This window comes from Drosophila ficusphila, unplaced genomic scaffold, assembly GCF_018152265.1.
Source record: "Drosophila ficusphila isolate 14025-0441.05 unplaced genomic scaffold, ASM1815226v1 contig_286, whole genome shotgun sequence".
In the NCBI taxonomy this organism is placed as follows: Eukaryota; Metazoa; Arthropoda; class Insecta; order Diptera; family Drosophilidae; genus Drosophila; species Drosophila ficusphila.
In genome coordinates this window covers 4,446,771-4,472,211 of record NW_025064189.1, presented here as the reverse complement: position 1 = coordinate 4,472,211, position 25,441 = coordinate 4,446,771, and the positions used below count along the sequence as shown (strand labels likewise).

The window sequence follows — 25,441 nt, the reverse complement described above, 5'->3', positions numbered from 1 at the left end:
ACTTGCTTTTGTTTTGGCCTTTTTATTAATTGCCGGTAGAGGCGGTGATATTTACACAGTCTATATCGGTTTGGGGTCAACTTACTGCACTTCAAGAACAGTGCAACTTGAAAAAACTAAGCTACTAGTGGGAATAATCAATAGGTTACTTCACATTTTGCTTAACAAATTCAACTTTTATACATTTTTCCATATTTGCTGCCAACCGGATGGCTGTATTACGATATACTTTAATTGAAATTTATTAGATATTTATGATAAGCAAAATCAACAGACTTCATAAGAAAAAAATAAAGGTGCTGCGTGGGTGTATTGAAACTGATATTTGCTGTGTTGGTAATCCATTCCCAATTAAAGTTACAATTTGAAAACGCTAATGAGCCTGGAAGTTGGGATCATATGCAAAGAATGTTGTCATTTGACTATTTTTAGAAGTCAACGTCACTAAAGAACACAAAAAAAGGTGAACCGGAACGCTACCAAAAGAATGTGGTTGTTGTTGTTGCCGAACGTTGATTGACCCCGAATATGAGTAAGAAGAAGAACAGGAAAGCCGGCCGGCCAATTAATTGGGTTTTTTGTTTTAGCTATTTGTTTGTTGGTTTTTCTGGCATGCTTTTTATCTTCGCTTTTTCTTTGAAATATTTCTCCCTTTTCCAATTCGACCTTGCAATTCTAATTGGAATTCAATTTCAGTAAGAGGAAGAATGAAGAAGCAACAGTTTGTTGAAGGAGTCGCACGCACACACAAGGCCCGCGCACACACAAACAAACGCACATGTACATATACAGCTTTAAGCGCGGCTCACACGCACACCGGTTAAACTTGTTATCGGCCGCATGCAAGAACCCAAAACTAAAAAAAACTCTAGGCCAAAAACAAGTTCTGGAATAGCAGCAGCAACAACAACAACAACAACAGCAACGCCGCACTCAAGTGTTTCATTTTGAAACACGCCTTTTTGTTACTATTTAGTGGTAGGTAATTCAAAAGGGAGCAAAATGCACACACTAGCACTCACACACTCACTGGCTGGCGCGCAAATTAAAAACAAACGAAAGTAAATCAACGTAAAAAACGAAACGAACGCGATCCGCCGACACGCTATTAGCTTTTGGCTTCAGCTTTGCCTTCCAATCAAAACACACTGCGAAATACGAATGTTGCGGCTGTTGGCCAGTGTGAACGCCGGTGCCCAAGTGAGAAATACCGAAATATACCAGCACGATTTACCATTCATAAGCTGCAAAAATACCACAAGCTTAAACATTCACAACCGACAAGTTAATACCCTAGAAATTTCATTTATTTAAAAAAAAAAGAAATTCCTTGAAATTTAAAGTTTCCCATCATTTTAATTTTGACTGTAATTTTTTGAGAATTTATCTTGGGTAAAATTTATTTTCTTATTATTATTAATAATAAAATGAACGCTTGGCGTGCATTGGGATTCGTTTATTGCAATTGACACCAGTGCATAAGAGGTCAACTAACTCCCGGCATTCGGCTGCTCAATGGCTTTTATTTGGCCCTGCAGCTCCTGGATGTGCTGCTCGAACTTCTGGATGTCGCCGGTGATTTGCTGCAAGCTGGTCAGAACATTCTTCAGCTTCTCCCCGTCGATTTGGACCTCTAGCTCCCGGATCTGTTTCGTGACATTGCCCGTCAGCGAGACGCACTCGACCAGCTCACTGCAATTGGCGTGCAGTTGGGCCAACAGCTTGTAGGCCCTCTTGGCATGGAGATCATGCTTGGCGCTCTGGAAGAGTAGATCATCCGTGTAGTTAAACTGTCGCTGCAGCTGAGCTCCCACCACGTTGAGTTGCTTCTGCAGTTGTCGCGTGTCGTCCAGAACCTTGTAGATATCCTCTCGTTGCTTGCGAATGTTCCCAATGAATTCGTGTATCCGGCGAGTGTATTCCTTGCGTGGAGCCAAGTTCTGACTGGCGTTCCGCAGCGTGGCATTCAGTTCGTTGTGCTGTTGTGTCTTGGCCTGCAGCTCCTGCTCCAATTGCTCGATACTGTTTCGGATTCCCTGGACCTCCTGGGCCTCCTTGGCGGTTTTAAGTGTCTCTAGGTTTTCCAGCAGCGGTTTCCTGTAATCCTGCCACTGCTGGGTGAGCGTTTGCCTTTTGTTTTGGGTGGCTTTCAGTAGGGCCTCCAGCTTAGCCAGGTTCTCCTCAGAATCTGCCAGCACCAAGGAAGTACGCTCGTTTATTTTAAGCATTGGTTGAATGCGAACTATCTCCTCGTTAGCCTTGGCTTCCCGAAGCTTAAGAGTTGCCACAGAAGCAGCATACTTTTTCCGTTCCGCTAGCAAGGTTTCGCATTGTATACGCAATTCCTGAACCTGATTGCTTAACTCCTGGAGCGGAGAAACCTCTTCATCGGCCGCCGCACCGGAAGAAGGTTTTACTGTGGGAATCAAAGGCACTGCTGGTTCTTCGCTGCTTAAAAATGGAAGCACTGAATCCGGCGTGACATGACCCCATCTATCCATCTCGTTCTTGTGGAGCACCGAGGCTATGAGATCCACCGAACTGGAGGCCGTTTGCTGGAAGAGATTGGGCGCCTGCTCGTCGAAATACTGCTGCTGCTCCTTGCTGCGCTCCTCGGGATTGGCGGATGGAATGCTGAGATTGACGTTCGGCCGGAACTCGATGCCCAGACTGCTGCAGCCGTGGGATTTGCGATTGCCCACGGATCGGGCAAACTGGGGAACCCAGGGCGTCTTGAGTTGCTGGGTCAGCTCCTTCCGGATCTGCCGCTGCAGGAGTTGCCGGTGGCTGAGAGATTGCGACTTGCCAACTCCCTCATCCGTTGCTTGACGCTCCCGTGGAAGTTGTTCGATAAGAAACATCAACAATCTCCGGAGTTCCACAGCATTCGGATACAGAAAAGTCTGGTAGCCGATGTCGCCACGGTAGCCACTATCCTTGCATCCTTCCGCCAGGGAACTGGCCACGCCAAAGCGCTGCGCCATCGCTCCGCCGGGAAGAGTCCGGGGAAGCTGCAAATCCGGACGGATCTCAGCCAGACATCCAGAGACGGCCCGCACCACCTGTTCCGGAGTGAATTCGGCCAGCTCGTCCGTCGGCTCGATTGCGGCGTCCACCTGGTGCAGCTGGTGCATGATTATCTTGTCCACCTCGTCCATGATTCGCTTTATTTACTATTTATTTTTGCATTTTACGAGAGTTCTTTTTTGTGACCTGTTTGTGGCAGTCACCGCGATACGTCAACAAGAATTTCAATGTGGCAACTCTTTATATTTGGATAGCGCGATGTGGCAACATCTTTTGCATTTTGAAATTAAATTTATTTGTAACGTATTTACCCATTTTCAAATCTAGTCCAAACCTTTAATATGCAATTGTTCCACATAGCGAAATACCTTATTTAAGATTTTTATTTAGAATTTCATTATTTCATGTCTATATGTATACGAACATAAGCACTTACTCGAAAATTATGCAACTTGCCAGAAGTGTATTTTATTATTCATGTTAATTACAATTTGGTTCTTCCCCTTAAAAATAGCCCTTGACACTTGAGGTCTTAACGTCATTACTTTGCAGCCAACCCTTTGGCAGTGATTAAGTGAAAATTCGCAGATATTATTTTATAGCTGACTGGGCGGAAAATCCTCTTTGCGGACACGCAACCACAAAGTCTAATTGAATTTGGCAAGCGCGAGGAAAAGCGATATAAACGCGGCATCGCGGAGGTGGGAAACAGTTCAGCCCTGTGGCGCACACAGAGCGAAACGGGTAGCGGTTAAGGGTTAAGTATCGGTTAAGTATCGGGTCGAACCGGTATGGAGCCGCTGTGCAACGCCAGCGAACCGCCGCTCCGACCGGAGGCGCGGATGTCGGGCAACGGGGATCTGCAGTTTCTCGGCTGGAACGTGCCACCGGATCAGATCCAATACATTCCGGAGCACTGGCTGACCCAGCTGGAACCGCCCGCCTCCATGCACTACATGCTGGGCGTCTTCTACATCTTTCTCTTCTGCGCCTCGACGATGGGCAACGGCATGGTCATCTGGATATTCAGCACCTCCAAGTCGCTGAGGACGCCGTCGAATATGTTCGTCCTGAACCTGGCCGTTTTCGATCTGATTATGTGCCTCAAGGCGCCGATCTTCATCTACAATAGCTTCCATCGGGGATTCGCCTTGGGGAACACCTGGTGCCAGATCTTCGCCTCCATCGGTTCGTATTCGGGAATTGGCGCTGGAATGACGAACGCGGCCATCGGATACGATCGCTACAATGTGATCACCAAGCCAATGAACCGGAACATGACCTTCACCAAGGCGGTCATCATGAACGTGGTCATCTGGCTGTACTGCACTCCGTGGGTCGTCCTGCCGCTGACCCAGTTCTGGGATCGCTTTGTGCCAGGTGAGAGTCAGTAGTGATCCTAAATTTAAAACTTTTATGACGTAGGATAAACTGGGAAATTATTTTTGTACGGAATAACTTTCAGATAAAAAACATACATATAAATTTTTATTCTCTTCTTTGTTATTCAGAAAATTCGACTCCATTTCCATTTTGTGGAATTTTCGATAGGGGTTGTATCATAAAAATGTAAATAAATCTTCAAAAATAAAAAGGAATTACCTAATGATCCAGTTTGTTAGAGAATTTATACAGAAACTTTTAACTTCAAAATCTGATAAAATTTAGAAAATGTATGGCCTTAGAATTTTCTATCAACTGTTAATCTCTTTAAACACAAACAATTTGTTATTTTCACTTAATATGGTATCATACGATCATTGATTGTTTTTAATGAATAATGATATATGTAAGATCTAAGATTTAATGAATAATGATATAAGATCTCAAGTAAATTTGGGAAATTACTTTTTTGAATTTTTTTAATATCTTCACTTGAACTTGAGTTACATTTTAGCAATTGTTGATATCTAAATACTTCGTTTCCCACTGGGTTCCATCGTGAAGCAAGGGACTTCTAATTACAGGCGAGAAAAAAGTCCACAAGCCGCGTTTTCCCATTAAAGTCTTGAAGTTTTTCCGAGGGCCCTGATTGTATTTCAGATCCGAGGTGGCCGTATAGAATGTGGTGTTGAGATATATAGTCCGTATTTGATAACCCAACATAATCAAGGGAAAGATGAAGGAATATACGTTGAGCACCAATATTAAATTTATACAATTGAATTGAAAGCCGAATTCATAAATTTTTTGCAAGTATGTGAAGTCAAGTCGCACAAGATAGAAAAGAAAATAATTTTTTCGCATGTCTTCATTGATTATAAAGAGGATTAAATGCGTTGCCAAGGACAAAAATGTTCCAATCATCATATAGACTAAAAACCAGAAGAAGTACCTATTTAAGAAATATTGGAGCATTACAACATTTTTATTAATTTTTTCTGATTATTAAGATATTTGTTACCTGTAATTATTGTGCCCAATGCAAGTGGCTGTGAAGATGCAGTGGTGATCCCGCCTTAAAATGCAGCTCTTACACAATTTGCAATGCCAGGATCTAGGCTAATTAAAAAAATATACTGATATATTTATATAGAACTAAATAATTGCTGTTTGGGAATTACCGGCCTTAGCACTTGACAATAATCACAATGATGCCACAAGTGTTCCTCTTCGGGAGTCGGAACTTGTCGATCAATTGGCAGATTTTCCACCGAAGAATCCGTTCTGTAGCAAGCCAACATATTTCCCAGCAGATTAAAGACAATGAATATAGTCACCAGCCAGGCGATTTTGTACAGCAGGCCTTCAGTGCCGACAATTAGGGGCACCACGTAAAACATTTCCACCGATGTGAAGAACACAGTGCCAGCCAAAATTAAGCCAACGGCGCAGGGATGCACTACCAATGCGAACTGCTTTGGGTACATCTGGGCCACATATTTGCACCCAGTCACTATGAAGCACATGATTAGATCGAATTTAAGATAAATATTACGTTTTTCTTGTGTTCAACTTTAAAAATCTAACAGACAACACAGAAAGAAAAGACAATGTGAACTTACTATGCAGCGATTCGAAAAATGGTATCTAACATGATATCACTGGGAGGTAAAAATATTATTGCATGAATTATGAATTGTATATCCAATATTACAAAATTAAAGTTTTGATTTCGCATAATTCCTTCCTAAAACCAATAATAGTCAAGATGAAAAAATACCCCGGAGTTACGCAAAAAAAATTGTTAATTTCTACGCTATTGGAAAGCATTTTATTATCTGTTTACCACAGTATAGTATACTTTATATTGAGAATTCCCAGTTTTTGGTGACTTGATTTGACATAGCCCACTTGGGGCATAAAATATATTTTCTCAATTGCATCTATGTGGCGTACACATATGGAGTACATTGACGGCTATCAAATTGGGAAGAAAGTCGACACTAAGCTTAACTAGAGATCCTGATCCTGTGCGCTCAAATGTGGCTCTGGCCGACGTCCTGCGCCCTCCTGATGACCACGTTCAGGGCGAGATTGCCGTCCTCGGAGAAGAGCTCCACGGTGGTCTTGTTGAGCACCAGAAAGTCGGCGTTGGTGAACGAGACGAAGCTCTCGCGGATCGATCTCGGCTTGGACTGCCATCGCAGGACGCGATTGTTGGCCTCCAGCGAGATGTTGTACACGAACTCGGCGGCATCCCGCATCGTTCCAATCATCCGGCAGGCGGTGAAGTACTGCTGGCAGCCCTCGCCCAGGTTGATCTTCTCCAGCGAGAGCAGGAAGTGCCTTCCATGGCACGATTGCACCATTGTCCAGTCCAAAGCACCCTCCAGATTCACATTGGTGGCCAAAAAGATGATGTCGTTGCCCTCCATCGTGATGACATTCTCGTGCGAGCTGATCAAATGCTGGTAGACATCCTTCAAGGGACCCTGCCAGATGCACTTGTCATCCGGATACGGACAGAAGTACGGACGCCAGTCGCAATCCTCCTCGTGGATCTGCTTGTCAGCATAAGAAAGCCTAGCTCGACAGCCAAATGCCGAGTGCATGCAGGGGAAGACCAGCTTGGAGGCCACCTTCTCCATGGCCAGACTCCGGATGTTGGTCAACGAGACCCGGCAGACGGGACAGAGGGTCACCTTCCTCCGGCAGCTGGAGCAGAGCAGGTGACCCAAGGCGCACTGCATAATTGGCGGCATCATGTAGCCAAAGCACACTGGACACTCGAGCAGCGAGACCAGGAAATCATCCATGGCTCCGATCCGCGTTCCCTCAGTCGGTCGGGGACTCTCCAAACCCGGTTGAGTCATCTGGGGATCCTCCTCCCGCAAGGGCACCACTTCGCCAGCTGGAGTTGTGTCCGGTGATTTCTGCTTGGTTGCCACCACCACTGGTGTGGGGTCCACCTGCTCCTGCTCCTCCTCCGGTATTATGGCCATGGATGGAGCCGATTGGCGACGGGTGAGCATCTCGGAGGTCCTTGGGCTGCTGCGCACTCGATCAGGACGGGGATTCGGAACTCGGCGGGAGCTCACAAAAGACATCTAAACTGCTTGCTATCGAGGCTATCGAGGACCCAAATCCAAATCTCAATACCTAACAACCAAAAGAACAAGACAGAGGGTTTCCGATACGAATTTTTTGATTACTACTTCCTGAAGACTGAAATTTCGTTCTGGTTTAAAAGCTATAGAAAAACTGATCTGAAACTGAAAAAAATATGGAGTCTGTGAGCCGCACAGTAACTGCGTCGTCGGGGCCTACTCACTAAAAAAGATAAATATATTTAAGATATTTTGAACTTAAAGCAACTGCCTGCTAAAAAAAATATGGTTTTAATATAACTAACTTAAATAAAACTATAACATCAGAAAGCTAATTAAATGCTACTTTTCAAGTGATATTTTAACTTAAAATAAAGAGAAATGATTTCTTTAGCTTTCAGTTTCCTTTACTTACAAATTTAGCTTCCCATATTGATTTAAATAATTACAAACACTCTTTCTTTACTTTTACTAATCACGTTTATTTCACTTCTGTAGTTTTGTGTCTGTGAGAGTGATCTCGTATGGTAATGGCGCGGTAAATCGGCGCATTAAAAGCTAATTACGGTGCAGATGCTTAAAATCATTATTTTTCTTCCATTTGTCGATTGGGAAACTTTGGCCGAAAGAAATCAGAACCAAAAACTTGAGTCGGAACCGGGGAGATCGTCTAAAAACTAGGCGGAAATTTAAACATTAACATTGCTTTTCTTTTTAATTTTCTTGATGGGAGGGGAAATCTTTTTTGGGGGGAGGGGCAGCAACTGTCTTTTTAGCATTGCGAAAAAATATGTTTCGTTTTTGTTTAGTTAATTGTTATTTTTTTTGTGATTGTTTGGCATGAACGAAATTGCGGTGAGCATTTTCGCTTTAGCTGCAACTATCAAACAACTCTCGAGTTATTCATGGTTATCGCTATCAAATGTTATGTTCTTTGTTGTTTCGCCCTTGCTGCTATTGTTATTGTTATTAGGTTTGTTAATTTCGTTTAACTGTTTGTTTACTTATTACCATTTACAAGTATTGTATAAAATAATTTACATTAACTAAACTAGACTTTGCAGTACATGTTCGAGTGTGATGAGTGACCTTTCTCGACCTCCGCGCTGTTCTTGTTGTTGTTGTGAAAGGAGGGTCGGGTGTTCGTTCCCAGTGTTCACTGTAGTACACGAAGTGGGTGGTGGGCACGTGGGCACGCGCAGGCAGCTCTGCTCCAGGTGTGTGTGGCCCTTACGAACTAAATTAAACTAAAGCAGAACCCCACGAGCTTACAAAACGGGTAACACTGAAACGTTCAAATATATATATATGTATAGTGTGTGTGTGTGTATGTGTGTGTGCGGTAACTGAAAAATCATGTCCTACAACTAGAGTACCAATCGAACCGTTTAGACATACAAATTTACAGGCCTGCTCTGAATTTCGCATTCGAAAAGAGTTACCATTTATAGGAAAACAAATTGAATCTTTTTGGCTTTAACTAAAAGTCAATATCTAATTAATCTAGCCGGATTTCAATATCTTACTCTTGATTCAAATAAAACAAGTAAACCAAAAAACATAGTTACAAACTCTTACCACGATTTAAAAAGACTTAAACGGATCTCAAATTAAATATCCTGCCAAATGCGAAACTCAAAACAGACCCGATACTTCCATAGATATATATACATATGCATGTAAGTGGCTCTTAGAATAGAGAATCATTTTTATAAAACAACTCTGCAAAACTCTTTCTCTCTCGATTTATCCTCAATCTCTGGCAATCTTCTCACAATCTGTCCAAGAGTTAAACGCCCGATGCAAACAGAGGGCTATAAACTATATATGTAAATATGTATATATATGTATCGGAAAAGTAAACACAAAAAATTGAAAGAACTCGACGAATTGACAGTGCGTTTTTAGACCAGGGATATGGTCACGTTGATGCCCAGATTGCCATTATCGGCGAACAGTTGCGCAATCGACGTGTCGAACACCAGGCAGTCCGAGTTGTGGATCGCCGAGGCGACGCCCTCGTGAATGGATCGCGGCATGGCCTCCCAGGTGAGCCGGCGCCGATTCCCGTTCAGCTCGAGCCGGTAGACAAAGTTCTCCGCCTCCTTGCGCGATCCAATTAGCTGAACGATGGCAAAGAACTGCTGATGGCCGTCGTACTTCTCCTGCTTCTCCAGCACGAGCATGAAATGATGGCCGAAACAGGACTGCATCATTACCCAGTCGACGGCGCCGGGCAGGTTGATGTCGGTGGCCAGGAACACGATGTCCTCGCCCTGCAGCGTCGTGATGCTCTTGTGCGACATCATCAGATGCTGCATGACTAGGTCCAGCGGGCCCTGCCACTTGCAGCTGGCGCCCGGACAGGGACACAGGTAGGGCCGGCACTCGCACGTCTCCTCGTGCTCCGTCTTCTCCGTGTAGACCAGCGAGGCATTGCATCCGTATCCGGAGTGCTTGCACGGGAACTTCACGTTCGAGGCGACCTTCTCCATCGCCAGATTGCGTATGTTCGCCAGCGGGCCGCGGCAGGTGGGGCAGCAGGTGAGCTTGGAGCGACAGGAGACGCACACCAGGTGCCCGCTGGAGCACTGAAGGATCGGCGGCAGCACATAGTCAAAGCACACGGGACATTCGAACAGCGAGGTCAGATCGGCGGACATGCCCGCATCACCGCCGCCGGCGGACGACAGCGAGGAGCTGGACGACGAGGATGTGTTGGCCGAGGACGTGTTGCCGGCGCTGGATGATCCGGTCGAGCTGCTCGTGTTGGTGGCCACTCCGGTGGCCCCGGCTCCACCTGCTGCTGTTGCTGCTGCTGCTGTCGGTTCGCGGCGCTTCGGGTTGATTTTATTGGACATTGGAAGGGTTCTCGCGGCGGCACGAATGTGTCTACAATTCTTCTGGGTCCCTGCAATCCTCGCCAGGTTCAGCTTCTTCCGCCTTCCGTGGGGCGTTCCGGCAATGGCTTCCTTGTGCGTTTGGCTGCAAAAACAAAAAAAGAAATCGGTGAAGAAACTCGGTGAGTAACACAGCACATTTAGTCATAGCTTCATGTGCTTTTTTTTTTTTTTTTTTTTTAATTTGGTAAGGTCAGTGATAAGAAACGCTAAGAAAAGTTTTACTCCGGGGAATATACATTTGGGATCCCAAAAAATCCAATAACTATTTAATGATTATCAATATCTGTATGTGTTTATATGTGACTAATAAACCTGATATAAAACCTGATATCGATAATAGTTACACTAAAGAAAACAGAATGTTTGGATGATACCTAAACACTCTTATCCAAAAATATTCTATCATTCAGTTGATTTTAAAAAGTAAACATAAATAGAAACACAATATATGTTTATTTTATTTAAAATTGAATACTGTGAAAGACCTTTTCCTGTGTATACTGCCCACTCGAAAAGGTTTTTTTTATTGTATGGGTATAGAAAAGCCACTCCGATTAATCATGCCCTGACCTTCACCTTGCCGCGGCGGAGTCACAATTGTTGTCATTACCGAAAAAAGAAAACACACGCATTTTCGTGTATGGGAATTGCATTTAAGCAATTATTAAACGCGGAACGTATCGAACCAGAGTTGGAGTCCGAAAAGCAAAGCCGTAGCCCGAGGTCGCCGTCACGTCTCCGGGCGAAATGAAGGCCCGATTCCGATTCCGAGTCCAAGCCCAAAAGCCTCTTGGCGGCACGTGTGGAACGACGCAAATATGTTGGCTCTTATCGGGCGGAGCTGACGGAGCCGTCAGTGATGGACGGCCATTAGGGACGACGACCCATTGCGGGATTGTGGAATTGTGGGATTGTGGGTGTCGTGCTGGTTGTAACGGGTGTGGTTCCCTGGATTTGTCCACAATGGACAGAATGGGCACATATGAGTGGTGGGATTGGCTGCGGGTGCCGTGGACAAGTTGAACGTTTATACGTTTAGCAATACCAGATATTCAGTTGATGTAATAAAGAAAAAAATTCAAAGTTTTAGTTATGGCTTTGAATAATTCAAATGGCTTTGCACTTTCTCACCCCAGACTTTTATGAATTTTAAATTTCCTTTATTCGTAGAAAGTTATATTAACTTTTGAACCTTTTAATTTCCCCTTTAAGGAAGTAAATTATACATTATCTGAAAACCTAAACTGAGTTTACACTTTCCTAAAAAATTATTTTTATTTATAAATTTTCTAGTTTATTAATTTTTTAAAACATTGATGATATCTCATTTCCTCCTCACACCCGCATAAACACACTATCGTAAACGTAGGACACGCAATAAAAAGCGCGTAACGTAACCAATGCAACGGAGAATCGGTGGAGGGAGGTGGGTTTGCTGATGGGTGGCAAGGGGGAGGGTATCAGCACAGACACAAACACACAATCATACAAACATCGCACACACATAATTAACAGTTCGTTTACGCTGCGTACCGTTGGAAACATTTATACGAGGTAAAAATGGTAATTGCCACAAAAGTCATAGCCATGAATATAATTAACTTTGTTTCTGCTTTCGATGAGTTGCAAAACGTAAAATAGAAAACGTAAGTTGCGGAGCAGAGCGAAATGTTACTATTTTTTTAAGCCGCCATTAAGTGCGGCTGCAATATAAACAACTGCAAAATACATAATCGCCGATATGTAAACTTACATGGCAGGCTGCCTCCAAGAAATTGTGCTGTGGTGTTGGTGCCCCGCTGCGTTGGTGTGTGTGTATGTTGGGTTTTTGTTTAAATGTTTTTTTTTTGTTTTGCTGTTTTATCAGTCAGCCTTTACGGCCATGCACACACAAGCACGCATACAGTCAGTATGTGTGTGTATATATCCTCGGTGCAAGTTCCGTTTTATTTTTTGTTGTTGCTGTTTTTTACTATAAATCAATGCAGGTGGTTTTTCTACTGCACACGCACACTGGGAAAATGGAAAAACTGTTTTGATTGCTTTTCGCCTTTTCGTTCACCTTGCGACCAAACTCGAAAATCAGGCGTGAGCTAATTTTATTTGGCTTTTTATCTAATTTTCTTTAACGCGACCCGCACACACATTCACATTCAGCTTTTGTTGTTATTTTTGCCTTTCCTACTGCTACTGCTTCGGTGTTGTTTTTGTGGTTGTTGTTGCACGAAAATATATCATTTGCATTTACACACAACAGCGAAATGAGTTTTTTTTGTGAGTGTCTCACTTTTTTCTATATTGCGTTCTTTAGTCGCCAAACTAGGCGATTATTGCACTTGCACTTGCGCGGTGTGGAATTCAGTCTTTTTCGGCATTATCCATGTACGTTGGGTGTGATGGCTGCATTTGATGGTTTAATTAATTAATTTACTAAGTTCCTAATCTCCGCGTCGGTTGCAGGCATGTTACCAGTGTGACCGTATGTGACCTGGGCCAGTATACCAGTCAAGATTGCAAAAAATACCATGGTTTTAAAACAATAACATATACCGGCAATAATATCAAAAACTACCGTAAAAAGTATAAATGGAAAGTTTTCTATTTTGAATAAAAACAATTTATGTGTCATAGGCTCAAAAGTTTTTCTGTAACCAAATTGTTTTTTTTTTCAAAACACAAAACATTTTCTTAAAAATATATATGGTATTAAAAACATGAGCTTTTTCTGATAAACATTTTTCTATATTTAAACATTGAAAAACTAAATTGTTATTTATTAACTCTAAGTTTGAATAATTAAAGACAACAGAAACAATAATTGAAAAAAATCAAACTAAAATATACTGACGTGTTAAACTTAAAATGAACCAAACAATAAGCGATAAGTTCTATTGGTATTTTCTGATTGCGCGGGAACTTCAAAATGCTTAAATTATTATTTTCATTGACATAATAACACGTATTAAAGAAAAAGAGGATGTTCAACTCTCTAACATTTAATTTTAAATAATAATTCATTTAATTTTTCTTGCCTTTTCAGAGGGCTACCTCACCTCATGCTCCTTCGACTATCTCTCCGATAACTTCGACACCCGCCTGTTTGTGGGCACCATATTCTTCTTTAGCTTCGTGTGCCCCACGCTGATGATCCTGTACTACTACTCGCAGATTGTTGGACATGTATTTAGCCACGAAAAAGCCCTGAGGGAGCAGGCCAAGAAGATGAACGTGGAGTCGCTGCGTTCGAATGTGGACAAGAGCAAGGAGACGGCAGAGATCCGAATAGCCAAGGCGGCGATCACCATCTGCTTCCTGTTCTTCGTGTCCTGGACTCCCTATGGCGTCATGTCGCTGATCGGTGCGTTTGGGGATAAGAGTCTCTTGACGCCAGGAGCCACAATGATCCCGGCCTGCACCTGCAAACTGGTGGCGTGTATAGACCCATTCGTCTATGCAATTAGTCACCCCAGATACCGAATGGAGCTGCAGAAGCGATGTCCCTGGCTGGGAGTCCACGAAAAGTCCGGGGAAATCTCGTCGGCTCAATCCACGACCACACAGGAACAACAACAGACCACGGCTGCATAGAATCAAGGATAACTCTACTCTCACACAACCGATTTCGTAATACAAAAGACTAGGAAAAACTATAAAAGCGAAGATGAAATAATGATGACAACTTTATATTATAATTTGTAGTGCAATATTCCTGAGTTTATGATAAATAAATAGTAAATTATTGCAAAGGATTTAAAAGTATAGTCAGATTTTTATTTAGGGTTTGGATACTCAGATGTCACCTTACAAAAAAAATTCGACATTTTTTTACTCTTACCTAACTTAATTATTTTCTTTGACTCGAAAGCAAACAAAAATTTTTATTTATTTATTTTCAAATCATTTTAATAACACTCCTTCTCTCGTATAAGAAATTATTAGTGGAACTTTAATCCAGTTTGAAAACTAAATGGAAACAAAATGATAATGTCGACACATTTTGAAAATTGTCAGTTATGTATTTATTCGGTTTTTGCGTAATATCTTTCAGATACCCATTGTGAAATCTATTGGCATTTGTTTAACAAAATATAAGTCTCCCCCAGGAAAGAATCCCCCAGCCAGTGGCCCATTCTCAGTTGCACAACAGCGAGTGCAGACGAATGACCGCACGGTAATCGTTGTGGGACAACAGACCACGCTGCGATCGATGGAGCACCCGGTTGAGGCGCTCCACGGTTTCCGTATTGGAGGTCATCTTGAAGAGATCGTCAAGGTACTTGAGCGATTCGCGTGACCAGAACATGGACGGCTTGTTGGCGTCCTTGTTGATGCTGCCACGATCGTTGGCATCCATCTCGGCGAGCAGGCGGACGCACTCCGGATTGAAGGTCTGGCGCAGCTGAAGATCGGATCGCGATCTTTGCTGGGGATTGTTGAAGGGCATCTGGTTCGATTGCGGACGTCGAAGTTGCTGCTGCTGGTTGTTTTGCTGTTGCACACGTTGTTGTTGTTGATGTTGCTGTTGGTTCTGTTGCAATCGTTGTTGATTTTGTTTCTGTTGCTGCTGCAATCGTTGTTGTTGCTGTTGAATTTGCTGTTGCAATCGTTGCTGTTGCTGCTGATTCTGCTGTTGCTGTTGCATCCGTTGTTGCTGTTGCTGCTGCAATCGTTGATTCTGCTGCTCCTGTTGCTTTGCATTCTGCTGCTGTTGCTGCTGCACTTGTTGCTCTTGGCGTTGCTTTTTCTTAAGCATTTTCGGAGGGGGAGGCGGAGCCATATGCTGCCAAGCAGGAGGAGGCGGAGTTGGCGAGGGAGCTCGTTTACTCGGCGAAGACGGCTGACTCGGCGTTTTCTTTGGCTGCAATCCCAGCAGAACCGGATCAATATGCAGTGAAGGCAGACGATTCTTTTGATCCATGCGGCCATAGCTATTGAGCAGGGAGTCGTAATTCGGATGCGGATATGCGGTGAAGATCATGCGCCAATGGTCCTCGATCTCGTTGCGCATCTGCGGCGTGGCGTTCTCATCCGGCGAGAACTCGTCGACCAGGCGACGCAACAAAATCAGCAGCTGATCCAGGTGGGTTTTGCCATTCAGGAGTCCCGCCTGACCCACCAGGATCATGTTCAGTTGGCGACGCTTCTTTTCGGCCAACTTAAAGCCGTTTTTCGTGTTCATCTCCTCCAGCTCCTTGATGCGCATATAGTGATTCTTGGCATTGCCCAGATTGGTGGTCAGACTATTGATCCCATCTCGCATAAAGCGAATAAGCACATCAATCCGTTTGGGAGGTTTCTGTTTCTGGAACTCGATGCTCTTGCGCTTGACTTCCTGATTGCGACGCAGTAGCTTCACTTGCAGCTCCTCCTGGTGCTGTTTCAGGCCATAGATAACCAGAACATATCCGTAGTCCTTGAAATCCATGCGTACGCTAACTTGGCATTGTTTGGCGGCCTCGGCTAGGAAATTTCTTCCCTCGGGACTGAACAGGTACTCAGATTGTTCGCGAGACATGATGATCTTGCCCTCGCTTGGCACATCAGGCAGCTCATCACTTGAATCCGGATGGGGATCCTGGGTAGTCTTACGACTGCTGCTGCTGCTGGAGTTCACGCACATGGAAATTCCCTGAACGTTTGTGGAGAGTTCGAAATCGTCATCCATACTCAGGGGTATTACATCTGGCAGGGAGGCCATGGGACGACTGATCGCACGATTGAGTGGCTGACTCTCCTGCTCGTCACTTGTTGTCGAACTGGGCACCTCAAAGTGCTCGGAGAAGCTGTAATTCGAATCGGAGTCCAGCTCATGAGGTGCCAGTGGTGGCCTGGTTGTGGGCATCTCCTGTTGGGGAGCCTGGTAATTGGTGGTAATCTCTTCACGCTGAATGGAAAACGATCGCTCCTCCTCAGGCTCATCCGTTGGCTGTACCTCTACTGGTGGGTCATCCGCAGGTTGTTCTTGTACAGGTTGCTGTTCCTTAGATAGGTCTTCTCCTGGTTGTTCCTCTAAAGTTTCCTCCTTAGTTTGCTGCTCTTCAGGTTTTTGCTCTTTAGGTTGCTGTTTTTCCGTTTGATTCTCTTCAGGTTTCTGCTTTTCTGGTTGCTTCTCTGCAGGTTTCTCTCCAATAATTACCTCCACAACAGGTGATTGCTTTGGCTTTGAAATCGATTTCTTAGCCTCGCCTTGAGCTGCTCGCACCTGAGCATTGGGCACATAGTCGTGGGTATAAACCTTTGCTGGAATCTCCGGCAGAGCAGTGGTTGATTTTCTTTTAATTGACTGCGTCTTGGCCAAGTTGACCTGGATCAGGAACTTGGCATAGTAGCTGTTCTTAGGCATACTCGCACTCTTCCACTTGAAGTGAAAGGGAATCGAAAAGAAGCTGTTCAGATCGCCAAGAAAGCCCAAGGGACCACCGCGATTCCTGTAGACCTTCTGGTGCGATATAATTTGGCTCGTGTAGTTGGTGCTGCGGAAATCCCCGATGCGCTGGCGGCAGTTCTCGAAGAGATGGCGTCCGGCGCAGTAGCTGCACTGTACATTCCTGTAATGCACCCTGCTATCCAGCTCCACGTTAGATCGAGTCTGTTAAAGATTAAAGAGAAAATTAGAATGCTTGCTTTACGGAGTATATTTATGTGTTACCGTAGAGTGGTATCGACGCCACTTGTCCGGGCAGTGATCCGTGCCATGGCCCCTCATCTTGCACAGCTGACAGACCAGACGACTGTGGAAGGAACACTTGTTGCACTGCTGCACGTAAATCGCCTGCTTTGAGCCGCACTAAAAAAAAAAAGAAAAATAATTGTTAATAAGGAAATGAAAATATATTTATAAAATTTCACTTGCTATGTTTAACAAGGAGTCTAGCTGATGAGAAATAAGCAGAGTACATTCCCAAAGGAAAGATTATTCCAAAGGAATGTGGGAAACATCATATCTAAATAATCTTAAAAAAATATCAATTATCCTCAAATACAAAAAATAAAAAACATATCTAGCGAACTTAGGGTACATATATTATAACTATGATTATTTCCAATGTAATATAAGCAGGACCTACCCCAAAACAAATCGCATTTGGACAGCGAGGTTCGGCGTGACCCACAGTGCCGCACAGAAAGCAGACGAGTGGCTTTCGGGGACGCGGGCACTTGGATCGCACATGTCCCATCTCGAAGCAATTGGTGCACTTGGCATGGGAACGGGGTCGTGCCACCGGATACCTATCCGCTGTGTTGAGCCTCCACTCCTGGCGATGAGCTACAAAAACAAGAGGTTACCAAATGAATTAATGGACTCCTTACTACACTTACCACTCATGCTTCTCTGGAGTTTGTGGAGGGAGAAGTGTTCGCCGTTCCAGCTGTCATTGTAAAAGCGACACATCTCCTCGTTCCATCCGACGAGTGACCCGCCACTTGGCAGACTCTCATCTGTGAGTTCTGGCAAGTTGAGCTCCACTTGGATGCCTGGCTCCTCCTTTACTACCTCCACTTCATTTTCCTCTGGATCTGCTCCCTGAAGCTCAGCGGAGACATCCACATCCTCCTCGGATTGCACTGTGGTGTCTGCTGTCTTGTCTCGAGAATCTTCTTCGTCCGATTGATATCCACTGGCATCCAATTGTTCCTGCTCCTCTTGTGATTTTCGAACCTGGGCATCCATTCGCTCGAAGACCGCCGCCAAACGATCCGTCATGGCATCGCGGAATTCTGCTTCACCCTTGGAACCCACGTCGGAACCTATGGAAACATTATCCATATCGTCGTCAGGGGTTTCCTGTACCTGATCCACTCCCTTTTCTTGTTCCTGGTTGAGTAATCTCTCGGCGATCTCCCGGGCACTTGGCAATTCAGCCTCGGTAGCGGATTCAGAACTAGTTTCCTGACTCGCCGATTGTTTTGCTTTGTGGATGCGAGCCACTTTCTTCGGGTTCTCATCGGAGTTTCTTCTGACGCTGATCCTTCGGATCTTCCGCTTGCAACGCTCAACGGCCATGCCACGGGATATGCCAGGAACTCCAGTGGAGTGGACCCCATCATCACTGTCCGAATCATTCAGCCCGTCCTCGTTGTTCGCGTCCGACTGGCTGTGATTGTTGGTGGAGCAGGAGCGCTTGCGCAGACGCTTGGTCTTCTGCACACTGGGTTCCACTACCTCCTCCAGGGAAGAGCTGTCCGAGAGCGAGTCCACGCTCCGGATAATCGTGGGTGCGTTCTTGGGCTTGGCCTTCGAGTAAATGCCACTCTCGGTGAGATCGGACTCGCTCTCATAAACGTCCAGAGCCCTGAACTGCTGATCTCCAACCCGATAGTTCTGTTTTATTTCCTCCAAACGCGAAGGTGGAACAAATTCATGTTCCGAAGAGGATTCAATCACGATATCGGTTTCTTTATCTTGAACTGCTCCCTCCACAGCCTCCATGTTTGGTGGATTCTGACCAAAGGATTCCCTGATGGCATTCTCTGTCAGCACCAGGAGATCCTCGTCATTCGCATTCTCACGTTCTGCCAAAAAGCGACTGGTGTCCTTTTGCACAATGAAGTCATCGCTGGACATCACGGAACAGCAGGGCGAATGCATGGATGGTGGAGTATTTCCACTTACCACGCCCATCTCCTCCGGTTCCGTAACACAAGACAAGCCCATGTTTATGTCGGTGGCATCCATGGCGTTCTCCTCGTGAAACAGTTCAGGTGGACTACACGACTGCTCTCCATCGCTGGTGTCCAGATCGATGATGGGAGCTGGTGGCAGTGGTACAAGCACAACATCATCATCGCCATTCGAGCTTTCACTATTCTCCGACAGATCCAAAATCTCTACAGGTTTAGATTGCAGCTTGCGCTGTTGTTTGGTCAACTGCGCCTCGCCCTCATCATCCGACAGCTCCAAAAACACCACAGGTTTAGATTGTAGTTTGCGCTGGTTTTTGTTCAACTGCGCCTGCTTCGATTTCTGTTTTTTGCTAGCCAAGCGCTGCAACTGCTCCAGTTTGCGATTGGCCTTTCCGAAGGGTCCAGCTCCAGGTCCCGATTGCTGCTGCTGTTTGTTCTGTTGCTGCTGTTTCTTCTGCTGCTGCTGCTTGTTTTGCTGCTGCTGCTGCTGCTTGTTTTGCTGCGGTTTGTTCTGCTTCTTGGGTGGGCAATTCGGTGGGATCGCCACCAGAAGCCTCTGGTCGAAACGCTCCTCCTCGTACGCTTCATGGTTTACTTTGGTGGGTGTGTTGGCCTGCGGGTTTGCTTTTTGTACTACTGGCGACTTTGGCAGTGGCTTCTTTTGCTGGCTTTGCTGCTGCTTCGACTGCTGGTTTTGCTGCTGCTTTGGCTTCTGATTTTGCTGCTGTTTCTGTTGCTGATTTTGTTGCTGTTGTTTTGGTTGCTGTTTTTGCTGGTGTTTCGCCTGCTGATTTTGTGGCTGCTTCATCTGCTGAGTTTGTTGTGATTTAGGTTGCTCATTTTGCTGCTGTTTGGATGGTTGATTTGCTGATTTCGGTTGGTTGGGAGTTGTTTTTTTAGGCGACTGCAATTGACTTTTCTGCTTGGGCTTTTCGGCTTCTTTGGTTGCTGGTGGAGGTGGCACTTCTGCATCTAAAATAAATTAATACAAAATTAATAATAACTTAAAAAATTCAATTTAATTTTGTGCTTAATAATGCTTTATAAATTTTTAATATTCAACACAATGTGTGGTAGCAATTGGCTATTGAAACATTCAGTCAATAATTTGTATACTCACTTAAAATAATTAAGAAGTGTTTAAAAATTCCTGTCAATCAGCAATAGGTATATTTTTTGTTTATTACTATTATTTTATTATATTATTGGTAAACAAACAGACCCAGCCCTTTCAAAATAACTCATTAAACTTATCTCTCTGAACCTCAAGCCCCCATTGATAAGACAGCTTTTCAACTTTGGGACATATTTTAATACCAAGGTGGGTTCAGCAAGTGACTCAGACTGGCGTTGAGCATGTCTTGACCCTTCACATCGTTTAGCTTGTAGCCTTCGAGTGCCAGATCCGACAACTGAGACTCGCTGATGTGGAAGAGGACAAACGGGTCCGCCAGAAGGTCGGATCGATTGGGCCACAGGAGGATTCGGACTGCGGTGCGGAACTCGTCGATTGCCTCCCTAATCAGCCGCTGGGCCTCGCAAAGGTTTTCGAGGGACGTCATGACCCTGGAACCCGTCTCCGACTGCTGGGCCTGCACCTTGAGAGCCTGCTCCAGTTGCCTGACCAACCGCATGAACACAAACCTGCGGTAACGCTCCTCGAAATACTGTCGCGGCCAATCACAGCGACTCATTTTCCGTTGGACCAAGGCGGAGATTATGGCATCCACGCACGAGCCCAGCACACTCATGGTGGTGATAAGCACGATCCCGGATAGCAGGTACTCCACGCGTCGCTGGTCCAGCTCCTCGCACCAGAAGAACAGGTCACGGCCATGTCGCAACAGTTGGTAGTGGAGCATGCACACAATGCAGACCAGGTCGAGAGCAGCCAGCGCCAAGGTGCAGTGATTTAAGTGGCCCAGCCGCCTTTGGAGCACGTGCATGCCGCACCTGCCCAGAGTCAGGAAGCGACTGAGGAAGCAGGTCATCATTCGAATGTTATGGAGAATTTTGAAAGCAAGCTCACGAAACAATTTTTAAAGGCATGAAATAAACCAAATGCCCAACGCCATGCTGATTACACTACAGGGAGTTCGATTTACAGAGAATATGTTTCTGTGAGAACTTTTCTACGAACCAACAATGATTCTCAAGTCATTGACTTTCTATCTGTTATATATATATAAATATCCCAAGCACAATTTGTAGTTTCCAATACCGTTTTAGTATAGGCACTACATATATTCGTTCACTGCAGATTGCCACTCACCTGGAATTGTTTTGTTTGTGGTCGCCTGTTGTTCCTCCGTCTGCACCACCTGTCCCTGCCCCTCGGCTCCCTCCGCCCAGTAGCGTGATTTCTGCTTCTGACCCGCATTGTTGTTGTTGATTACCCTCGTTCCGCTGACAAAACGCTGGCCAGGATTTGGGAGCTCCTTGGGCTGCTGTACAGGGGGTGGCATGCTCCTGACATCGTGGTCGCTGAGTGACACAATCGCTGGCTGATCCACGGCACCTTGCTCGTCAGTTCCATCGCTGTAGTGGATCGAGGCATACAGAATCGATTCCAGCTCGTTGAGCCTTTCGCTGTCCATCTCCTCAAGCTGTAAATCAGGGGCTATGACATCGGGTCAAACTGAATTGTATTGCCAACACTCACATCACTCATATTGCGCGTCTTTGTTTTCCTTTGCCTTTGATTTCGTTTTCTTCAGCATTGATAAAAACTAATATAAAGAAAAGAAAAAGAGAGCACGTTGATCTAGCGATGAGCAAACAAGAAAGAGAATGGTTATCGAAACAGTGATGGTCGTTTAGCTATCGAAACGAGTGACTATCGAATGGTGAAAACTAATTGAGCGAAAATTTCTTAATAGATAGGTTAAACAACTTAGTTTTTATTATTCACAATTCAATCCGTATCAATCTTATAGATTACACCTTTTTGATTAACATTATCAGCTACGATACATACAAAAAAAATGTAGTTATCCGGTGGCTGTAGTATTATCAACTCATTTTTCGTCGTGTTAAGTTTAACCTTCTTAATATTTTTTTTAAGAGATTTTAGGTAAGTGCTAAGGATTCTTTCCAGATTTCATCATCCTAAAATATGCTTTTTTGAATTTTCCCTCGCAATAAGCCTATTGTAGTTTCGATGTTTGTGTGCATCATATCGATAGAAGGGGTGCCCGGCCATAACGATAACAAGAATAGCATCCCTAGCTGCCGGGCCACGTACAATTTGCGACCGAAAATAACAAAAGAAGGAAATTAAGCTAAAATACAATGTAAGTGGGGCGGAAGAGTGGTAAATTAACAGACAAACTTACGATCCACTAATGTTTCAGTATGGACGTGATGCAGCGCTACGTTTCTCCCGTGAACCCGGCAGTTTTCCCCCACCTCGCCACCGTTCTCTTGGTCATTGGAACATTCTTTACGGCCTGGTTTTTCATATTTGTGGTGTCCAGGAAAAGTTCTAAGGAGAGTACTTTGATTAAGGAGCTCTTAATCAGCCTATGTGCCTCCGTCTTTCTGGGATTCGGCATTGTTTTCCTGCTACTAACCGTCGGTATTTACGTATGAGATTTAAGGCAAAAACCATTCCGTGTAGAAATAAACTGAAGATCTGTTCGTGGGCGTAAACGTACAAGAGGCCTTTTTATTATTAAGGTTAATGTAATTCCAATTTCAAAGATTCAATTTGCGCTTAAAAACAATATCGAATATATATTACGCTAACATATAAATCGTCTACACGAGCACGCACTCTGCCGTCGAATAAGAAATCATTGCAACATTTAAAACCCTCGCTTTTCTATCCGGCCAGACCGGCCTTTTGTCTGCACTTCTGCATGGTGGCCCTAAGGATAAACTGTTTCCGGGACAGCTGGCGAACGTGCTTGAGAAAAGTATCTAGATCGATGACTCCGCTGCGAAGCCCTTCGCCCAGATAGTAGATGGCATCCTCGGTGGCCGCCTCGTCGGCGTAGGCATTGAGTAATCTGCGGGTGATAAAGGCGTTACCGGGTTGCACAAAAGAGAAAACTCAACATTTCTGAAACTTACTGTCGGTACAGCGGTGCTGTGGTGGTCACAGCCTCGTCGGGATCAATGGCCTCAGCGCTCTCCAGTGTTTCCAGGCTCTTTTCCAGCTCCTGCTCCTTGTCCTTCAGAACACTGATGTTCTTCTGCAGATCAACCTGTTCGCGCTCGAGTCGCGAGATAATGGCATCGATCTTCGTACTGCCCTCGACCAACTCCTGTTTGGTTCGATTGAGAGTTTCGATCTCGGCCTGATACTGATTAACCTTCTCTTGAATACGACGACGTAGCTTGTCCTCCACGGCGCTGATGAGTGATGCTTTGATGTGTTCCTCGGTTATGGTGCCCGTGGAGCTAGGATTAGAGGGGTTCTAAAAAAAACAAAACAATATAACATAGTGTTTTCAGATAAAGATGTTAGGCTTACATATCCCCCAGCTGGTGGGTAACCACCGCCCGCTGGTTGTGGGAAATTCATGTAGGGCGGATAGCCGGATGGGCCAGCCGGACCAGCACCTCCCGGCGGATATGGTCCGAAGTTTGAGCCCGTGGGATACGGCGGAAAGTTGCTGCCACCAGCTCCGCCAGCTGTCGGATAAGGTAAAAACGAGTTGCTGCCACCGGGTCCACCTGGCTGAGGCATATAGGCTGAAAACAAAGAAAAGATGCGATAATAATCCAATGAAGGATAAAACTATACAAACTTAACCGATTTTAAAATTTTAGTTTTGTGATTTTCCAAGGATATAAATCACTTAAATAAAGTCAAATTCTTTGTGACTGTGGGACTCTGTACTTACAGTTTGTGGGATATGGCGCTTGAATTTGTTCCTTGGGCTTTGAGTAAACCGGCGGATGATCGCCGAAGGTGAGGATCATAACCTGGATGAGGGAGAGAAGATCGGAGGAGTGCGGCTGCCAGTCATGCAGGTAGGGCAGATAGACCTTTCCATTTTGATCCACGAACATGGAGACCTTTATTTGCATGGTGGGTGTGGGTTTGACAAAACACATAGGTGCATTTTGCGGATGAGTGTCCATCAGCCATATACAAATGGGAATGTAGTAGGTGTTATCTGATGACAAAGAGATTACATATTCATTATCATTCCGTATCAAGAGGTCTTCGTAATATAACTAATTACTTTTGTAGACTACGGGAATGGTGCCCTGAATGGTGAACAATTCCTTGGAGCTTCCATCGTTGAATACTGAAATTGCGAATGTATTTTAAATGTTATGTACCCAAAATTTGATGCTGTTATCAGCTGACTCTTACCGAATCTTTGCAAGTCGTAGGTCAAGCTGCGATACGATGTGACCACATCCATAACGTCCTTCTTAGTTGCACCCACATACTTATACTAAAATTAAATAATTTCGTTAATTGCGTTGCATGTGAAAGAAAGGAAAGGAAAAAATAACCGAAACCCCATAGAATGGGAGTATGACTCATAGACAGGCCTTACCTTTGATAGATACTTTGTTATTTGTGTCTCTTCGACCGCGGGCATTATGCTTGGCAAACCAAATCGGCTCGAAACGAATTCTTCCCAAAATTGAACTCAGATTTGGTAATTTTTCGTGTAAGTTCACAGCAAATTTGTTGAATGAAAACAAAGTGATAGTATCGAAACGTATGTTTAGTGTGCCCCGTGGTTTTTAACTAAAATATACCATATCGTATGCAAAAAGAGGAGACTTAAACTTGCCGTTCGTTGGTCACTCCAGAAAAATTTGCTTGGCGGGAAAAATGTCCTTTTTATAGTTTTCCAGTTCTCCAAAATATTTTTTATTTAAAATTCACTTACCATAACCATTTCTTAAAAAGTTGGCCAATCATTCACTATTTGTTATTCATATTTTAAACGACGAGTGATGCCAGACTTCATGCGTGTTATCGACAAAAAACCGTTACGTTTCAATTTTAATGTTGGGATTAAATTTTTACTGAGCGATTCAAAAAGTAATAAACTTTAATACATTAAAATAAAAAAAATCAACTTTTTGCTTATATTTTTAAAGTTCTTTGGTTTGCTAAAATAAGGGTATGAAGTATGTACGGTTCTGTAAATTTTAAATAATTTCAAGTATCTGAAAACCGATCAAGTGCTTTAGTTACCATCTAGCACTCGCTTAATTATTTGTTTTTTTTTAAACAAATGGTACTTTTCGGGACATACAAATATTTATTTTAAAGTAAAAAATTCAATGACTTTAAATGTTCATAACAATTACGGCTTTTAAGCTCAACATTCCTTGTTTAATTCCAGTTTTCCTGCTGATTTTAATTAACCCAATCTCGAGACAGATCTAAACCCTCGGGCTATATCTGCTACAATTAAG

At 44.2% G+C, this 25,441-nt stretch overlaps 9 protein-coding genes across 10 annotated transcripts; 2 read left to right on the top strand and 7 right to left on the bottom strand.

The window, feature by feature from the left end:
* Nucleotides 1-1,374: 1,374 nt before the first annotated feature.
* Nucleotides 1,375-3,227, bottom strand: LOC108089420 (coiled-coil domain-containing protein 22 homolog). The gene has a single exon (XM_017187624.1). The coding sequence runs from the start codon at nt 3,156-3,158 to the stop codon at nt 1,491-1,493; it is 1,668 nt and encodes a 555-aa protein (XP_017043113.1). The 5' UTR covers nt 3,159-3,227; the 3' UTR covers nt 1,375-1,490.
* A 513-nt stretch (nt 3,228-3,740) lies between these two features.
* LOC108089421 (opsin Rh4) lies at nt 3,741-14,169 on the top strand. The gene is made up of 2 exons (XM_017187625.2): nt 3,741-4,407; nt 13,461-14,169. Exons 1-2 carry the CDS (start codon nt 3,819-3,821, stop codon nt 14,006-14,008), a joined length of 1,137 nt encoding a protein of 378 aa, XP_017043114.1. The 5' UTR covers nt 3,741-3,818; the 3' UTR covers nt 14,009-14,169.
* Nucleotides 4,863-5,995, bottom strand: LOC108089425 (probable palmitoyltransferase ZDHHC24). Of its 2 annotated transcripts, none has more exons than XM_017187628.1 (3): nt 5,592-5,995; nt 5,432-5,529; nt 4,863-5,362 (listed from the first exon to the last, which is right to left on the bottom strand). In XM_017187628.1, exons 1-3 carry the CDS (start codon nt 5,934-5,936, stop codon nt 4,921-4,923), a joined length of 885 nt encoding a protein of 294 aa, XP_017043117.1. In that variant the 5' UTR covers nt 5,937-5,995; the 3' UTR covers nt 4,863-4,920. The 2 variants fall into 2 exon arrangements, with proteins under 2 accessions (XP_017043117.1, XP_043063675.1); XM_043207740.1 differs by having other exon boundaries at nt 5,246-5,362; nt 5,432-5,524.
* On the bottom strand, nt 6,303-7,750 carry LOC108089422 (probable E3 ubiquitin-protein ligase sinah). The gene has a single exon (XM_017187626.2). It carries the CDS (start codon nt 7,515-7,517, stop codon nt 6,447-6,449), a length of 1,071 nt encoding a protein of 356 aa, XP_017043115.1. The 5' UTR covers nt 7,518-7,750; the 3' UTR covers nt 6,303-6,446.
* On the bottom strand, nt 7,979-12,907 carry LOC108089424 (E3 ubiquitin-protein ligase sina). Its single transcript, XM_017187627.2, has 2 exons — nt 12,174-12,907; nt 7,979-10,502 (listed from the first exon to the last, which is right to left on the bottom strand). The coding sequence occupies exon 2, from the start codon at nt 10,376-10,378 to the stop codon at nt 9,422-9,424; it is 957 nt and encodes a 318-aa protein (XP_017043116.1). The 5' UTR covers nt 10,379-10,502; nt 12,174-12,907; the 3' UTR covers nt 7,979-9,421.
* A 246-nt stretch (nt 14,170-14,415) lies between the features above and the next one.
* LOC108089419 lies at nt 14,416-21,831 on the bottom strand. The gene is made up of 6 exons (XM_017187623.1): nt 21,708-21,831; nt 21,318-21,651; nt 17,741-20,017; nt 17,488-17,687; nt 17,070-17,207; nt 14,416-17,009 (listed from the first exon to the last, which is right to left on the bottom strand). Exons 1-6 carry the CDS (start codon nt 21,714-21,716, stop codon nt 14,553-14,555), a joined length of 5,415 nt encoding a protein of 1,804 aa, XP_017043112.1. The 5' UTR covers nt 21,717-21,831; the 3' UTR covers nt 14,416-14,552.
* LOC108089426 lies at nt 20,335-21,145 on the bottom strand. Its single transcript, XM_017187629.2, has one exon. It carries the CDS (start codon nt 21,037-21,039, stop codon nt 20,356-20,358), a length of 684 nt encoding a protein of 227 aa, XP_017043118.1. The 5' UTR covers nt 21,040-21,145; the 3' UTR covers nt 20,335-20,355.
* Nucleotides 21,832-22,217: 386 nt separating the features above from the next.
* LOC108089632 (transmembrane protein 258) lies at nt 22,218-22,700 on the top strand. The gene is made up of 2 exons (XM_017187996.1): nt 22,218-22,338; nt 22,399-22,700. Exon 2 carries the CDS (start codon nt 22,400-22,402, stop codon nt 22,634-22,636), a length of 237 nt encoding a protein of 78 aa, XP_017043485.1. The 5' UTR covers nt 22,218-22,338; nt 22,399; the 3' UTR covers nt 22,637-22,700.
* LOC108089631 (tumor susceptibility gene 101 protein) lies at nt 22,683-24,744 on the bottom strand. The gene is made up of 7 exons (XM_017187994.1): nt 24,565-24,744; nt 24,375-24,459; nt 24,241-24,306; nt 23,896-24,171; nt 23,523-23,743; nt 23,120-23,466; nt 22,683-23,055 (listed from the first exon to the last, which is right to left on the bottom strand). The coding sequence occupies exons 1-7, from the start codon at nt 24,607-24,609 to the stop codon at nt 22,869-22,871; spliced, it is 1,227 nt and encodes a 408-aa protein (XP_017043483.1). The 5' UTR covers nt 24,610-24,744; the 3' UTR covers nt 22,683-22,868.
* Between the last annotated feature and the right edge of the window lie 697 nt (nt 24,745-25,441).

Excerpts from the sequence above, each read along its gene's own strand:
- LOC108089425 (XM_017187628.1), bottom strand. The coding sequence starts at position 5,936 with ATGTGCTTCATAGTGACTGGGTGCAAATATGTGGCCCAGATGTACCCA. Across the intron at positions 5,530-5,591 it reads ATTGTCAAGTGCTAAGGCCG|CCTAGATCCTGGCATTGCAA; the intron begins GTAATTCCCAAA and ends TTTTTTAATTAG. Across the intron at positions 5,363-5,431 it reads ATTGGGCACAATAATTACAG|GTACTTCTTCTGGTTTTTAG; the intron begins GTAACAAATATC and ends TTTCTTAAATAG.
- LOC108089424 (XM_017187627.2), bottom strand. The coding sequence starts at position 10,378 with ATGTCCAATAAAATCAACCCGAAGCGCCGCGAACCGACAGCAGCAGCA.
- LOC108089632 (XM_017187996.1), top strand. The coding sequence starts at position 22,400 with ATGGACGTGATGCAGCGCTACGTTTCTCCCGTGAACCCGGCAGTTTTC.
- LOC108089419 (XM_017187623.1), bottom strand. Across the intron at positions 17,208-17,487 it reads CAAATGCGATTTGTTTTGGG|TGCGGCTCAAAGCAGGCGAT; the intron begins GTAGGTCCTGCT and ends TTTTTTTTTTAG. Across the intron at positions 17,010-17,069 it reads GGCGTCGATACCACTCTACG|ACTCGATCTAACGTGGAGCT; the intron begins GTAACACATAAA and ends AATCTTTAACAG.
- LOC108089422 (XM_017187626.2), bottom strand. The coding sequence starts at position 7,517 with ATGTCTTTTGTGAGCTCCCGCCGAGTTCCGAATCCCCGTCCTGATCGA.
- LOC108089631 (XM_017187994.1), bottom strand. The coding sequence starts at position 24,609 with ATGCCCGCGGTCGAAGAGACACAAATAACAAAGTATCTATCAAAG. Across the intron at positions 23,467-23,522 it reads ACCCACCAGCTGGGGGATAT|AACCCCTCTAATCCTAGCTC; the intron begins GTAAGCCTAACA and ends TGTTTTTTTTAG. Across the intron at positions 23,056-23,119 it reads ACAGCACCGCTGTACCGACA|ATTACTCAATGCCTACGCCG; the intron begins GTAAGTTTCAGA and ends TATCACCCGCAG.
- LOC108089420 (XM_017187624.1), bottom strand. The coding sequence starts at position 3,158 with ATGGACGAGGTGGACAAGATAATCATGCACCAGCTGCACCAGGTGGAC.
- LOC108089426 (XM_017187629.2), bottom strand. The coding sequence starts at position 21,039 with ATGATGACCTGCTTCCTCAGTCGCTTCCTGACTCTGGGCAGGTGCGGC.
- LOC108089421 (XM_017187625.2), top strand. The coding sequence starts at position 3,819 with ATGGAGCCGCTGTGCAACGCCAGCGAACCGCCGCTCCGACCGGAGGCG. Across the intron at positions 4,408-13,460 it reads CTGGGATCGCTTTGTGCCAG|AGGGCTACCTCACCTCATGC; the intron begins GTGAGAGTCAGT and ends TTGCCTTTTCAG.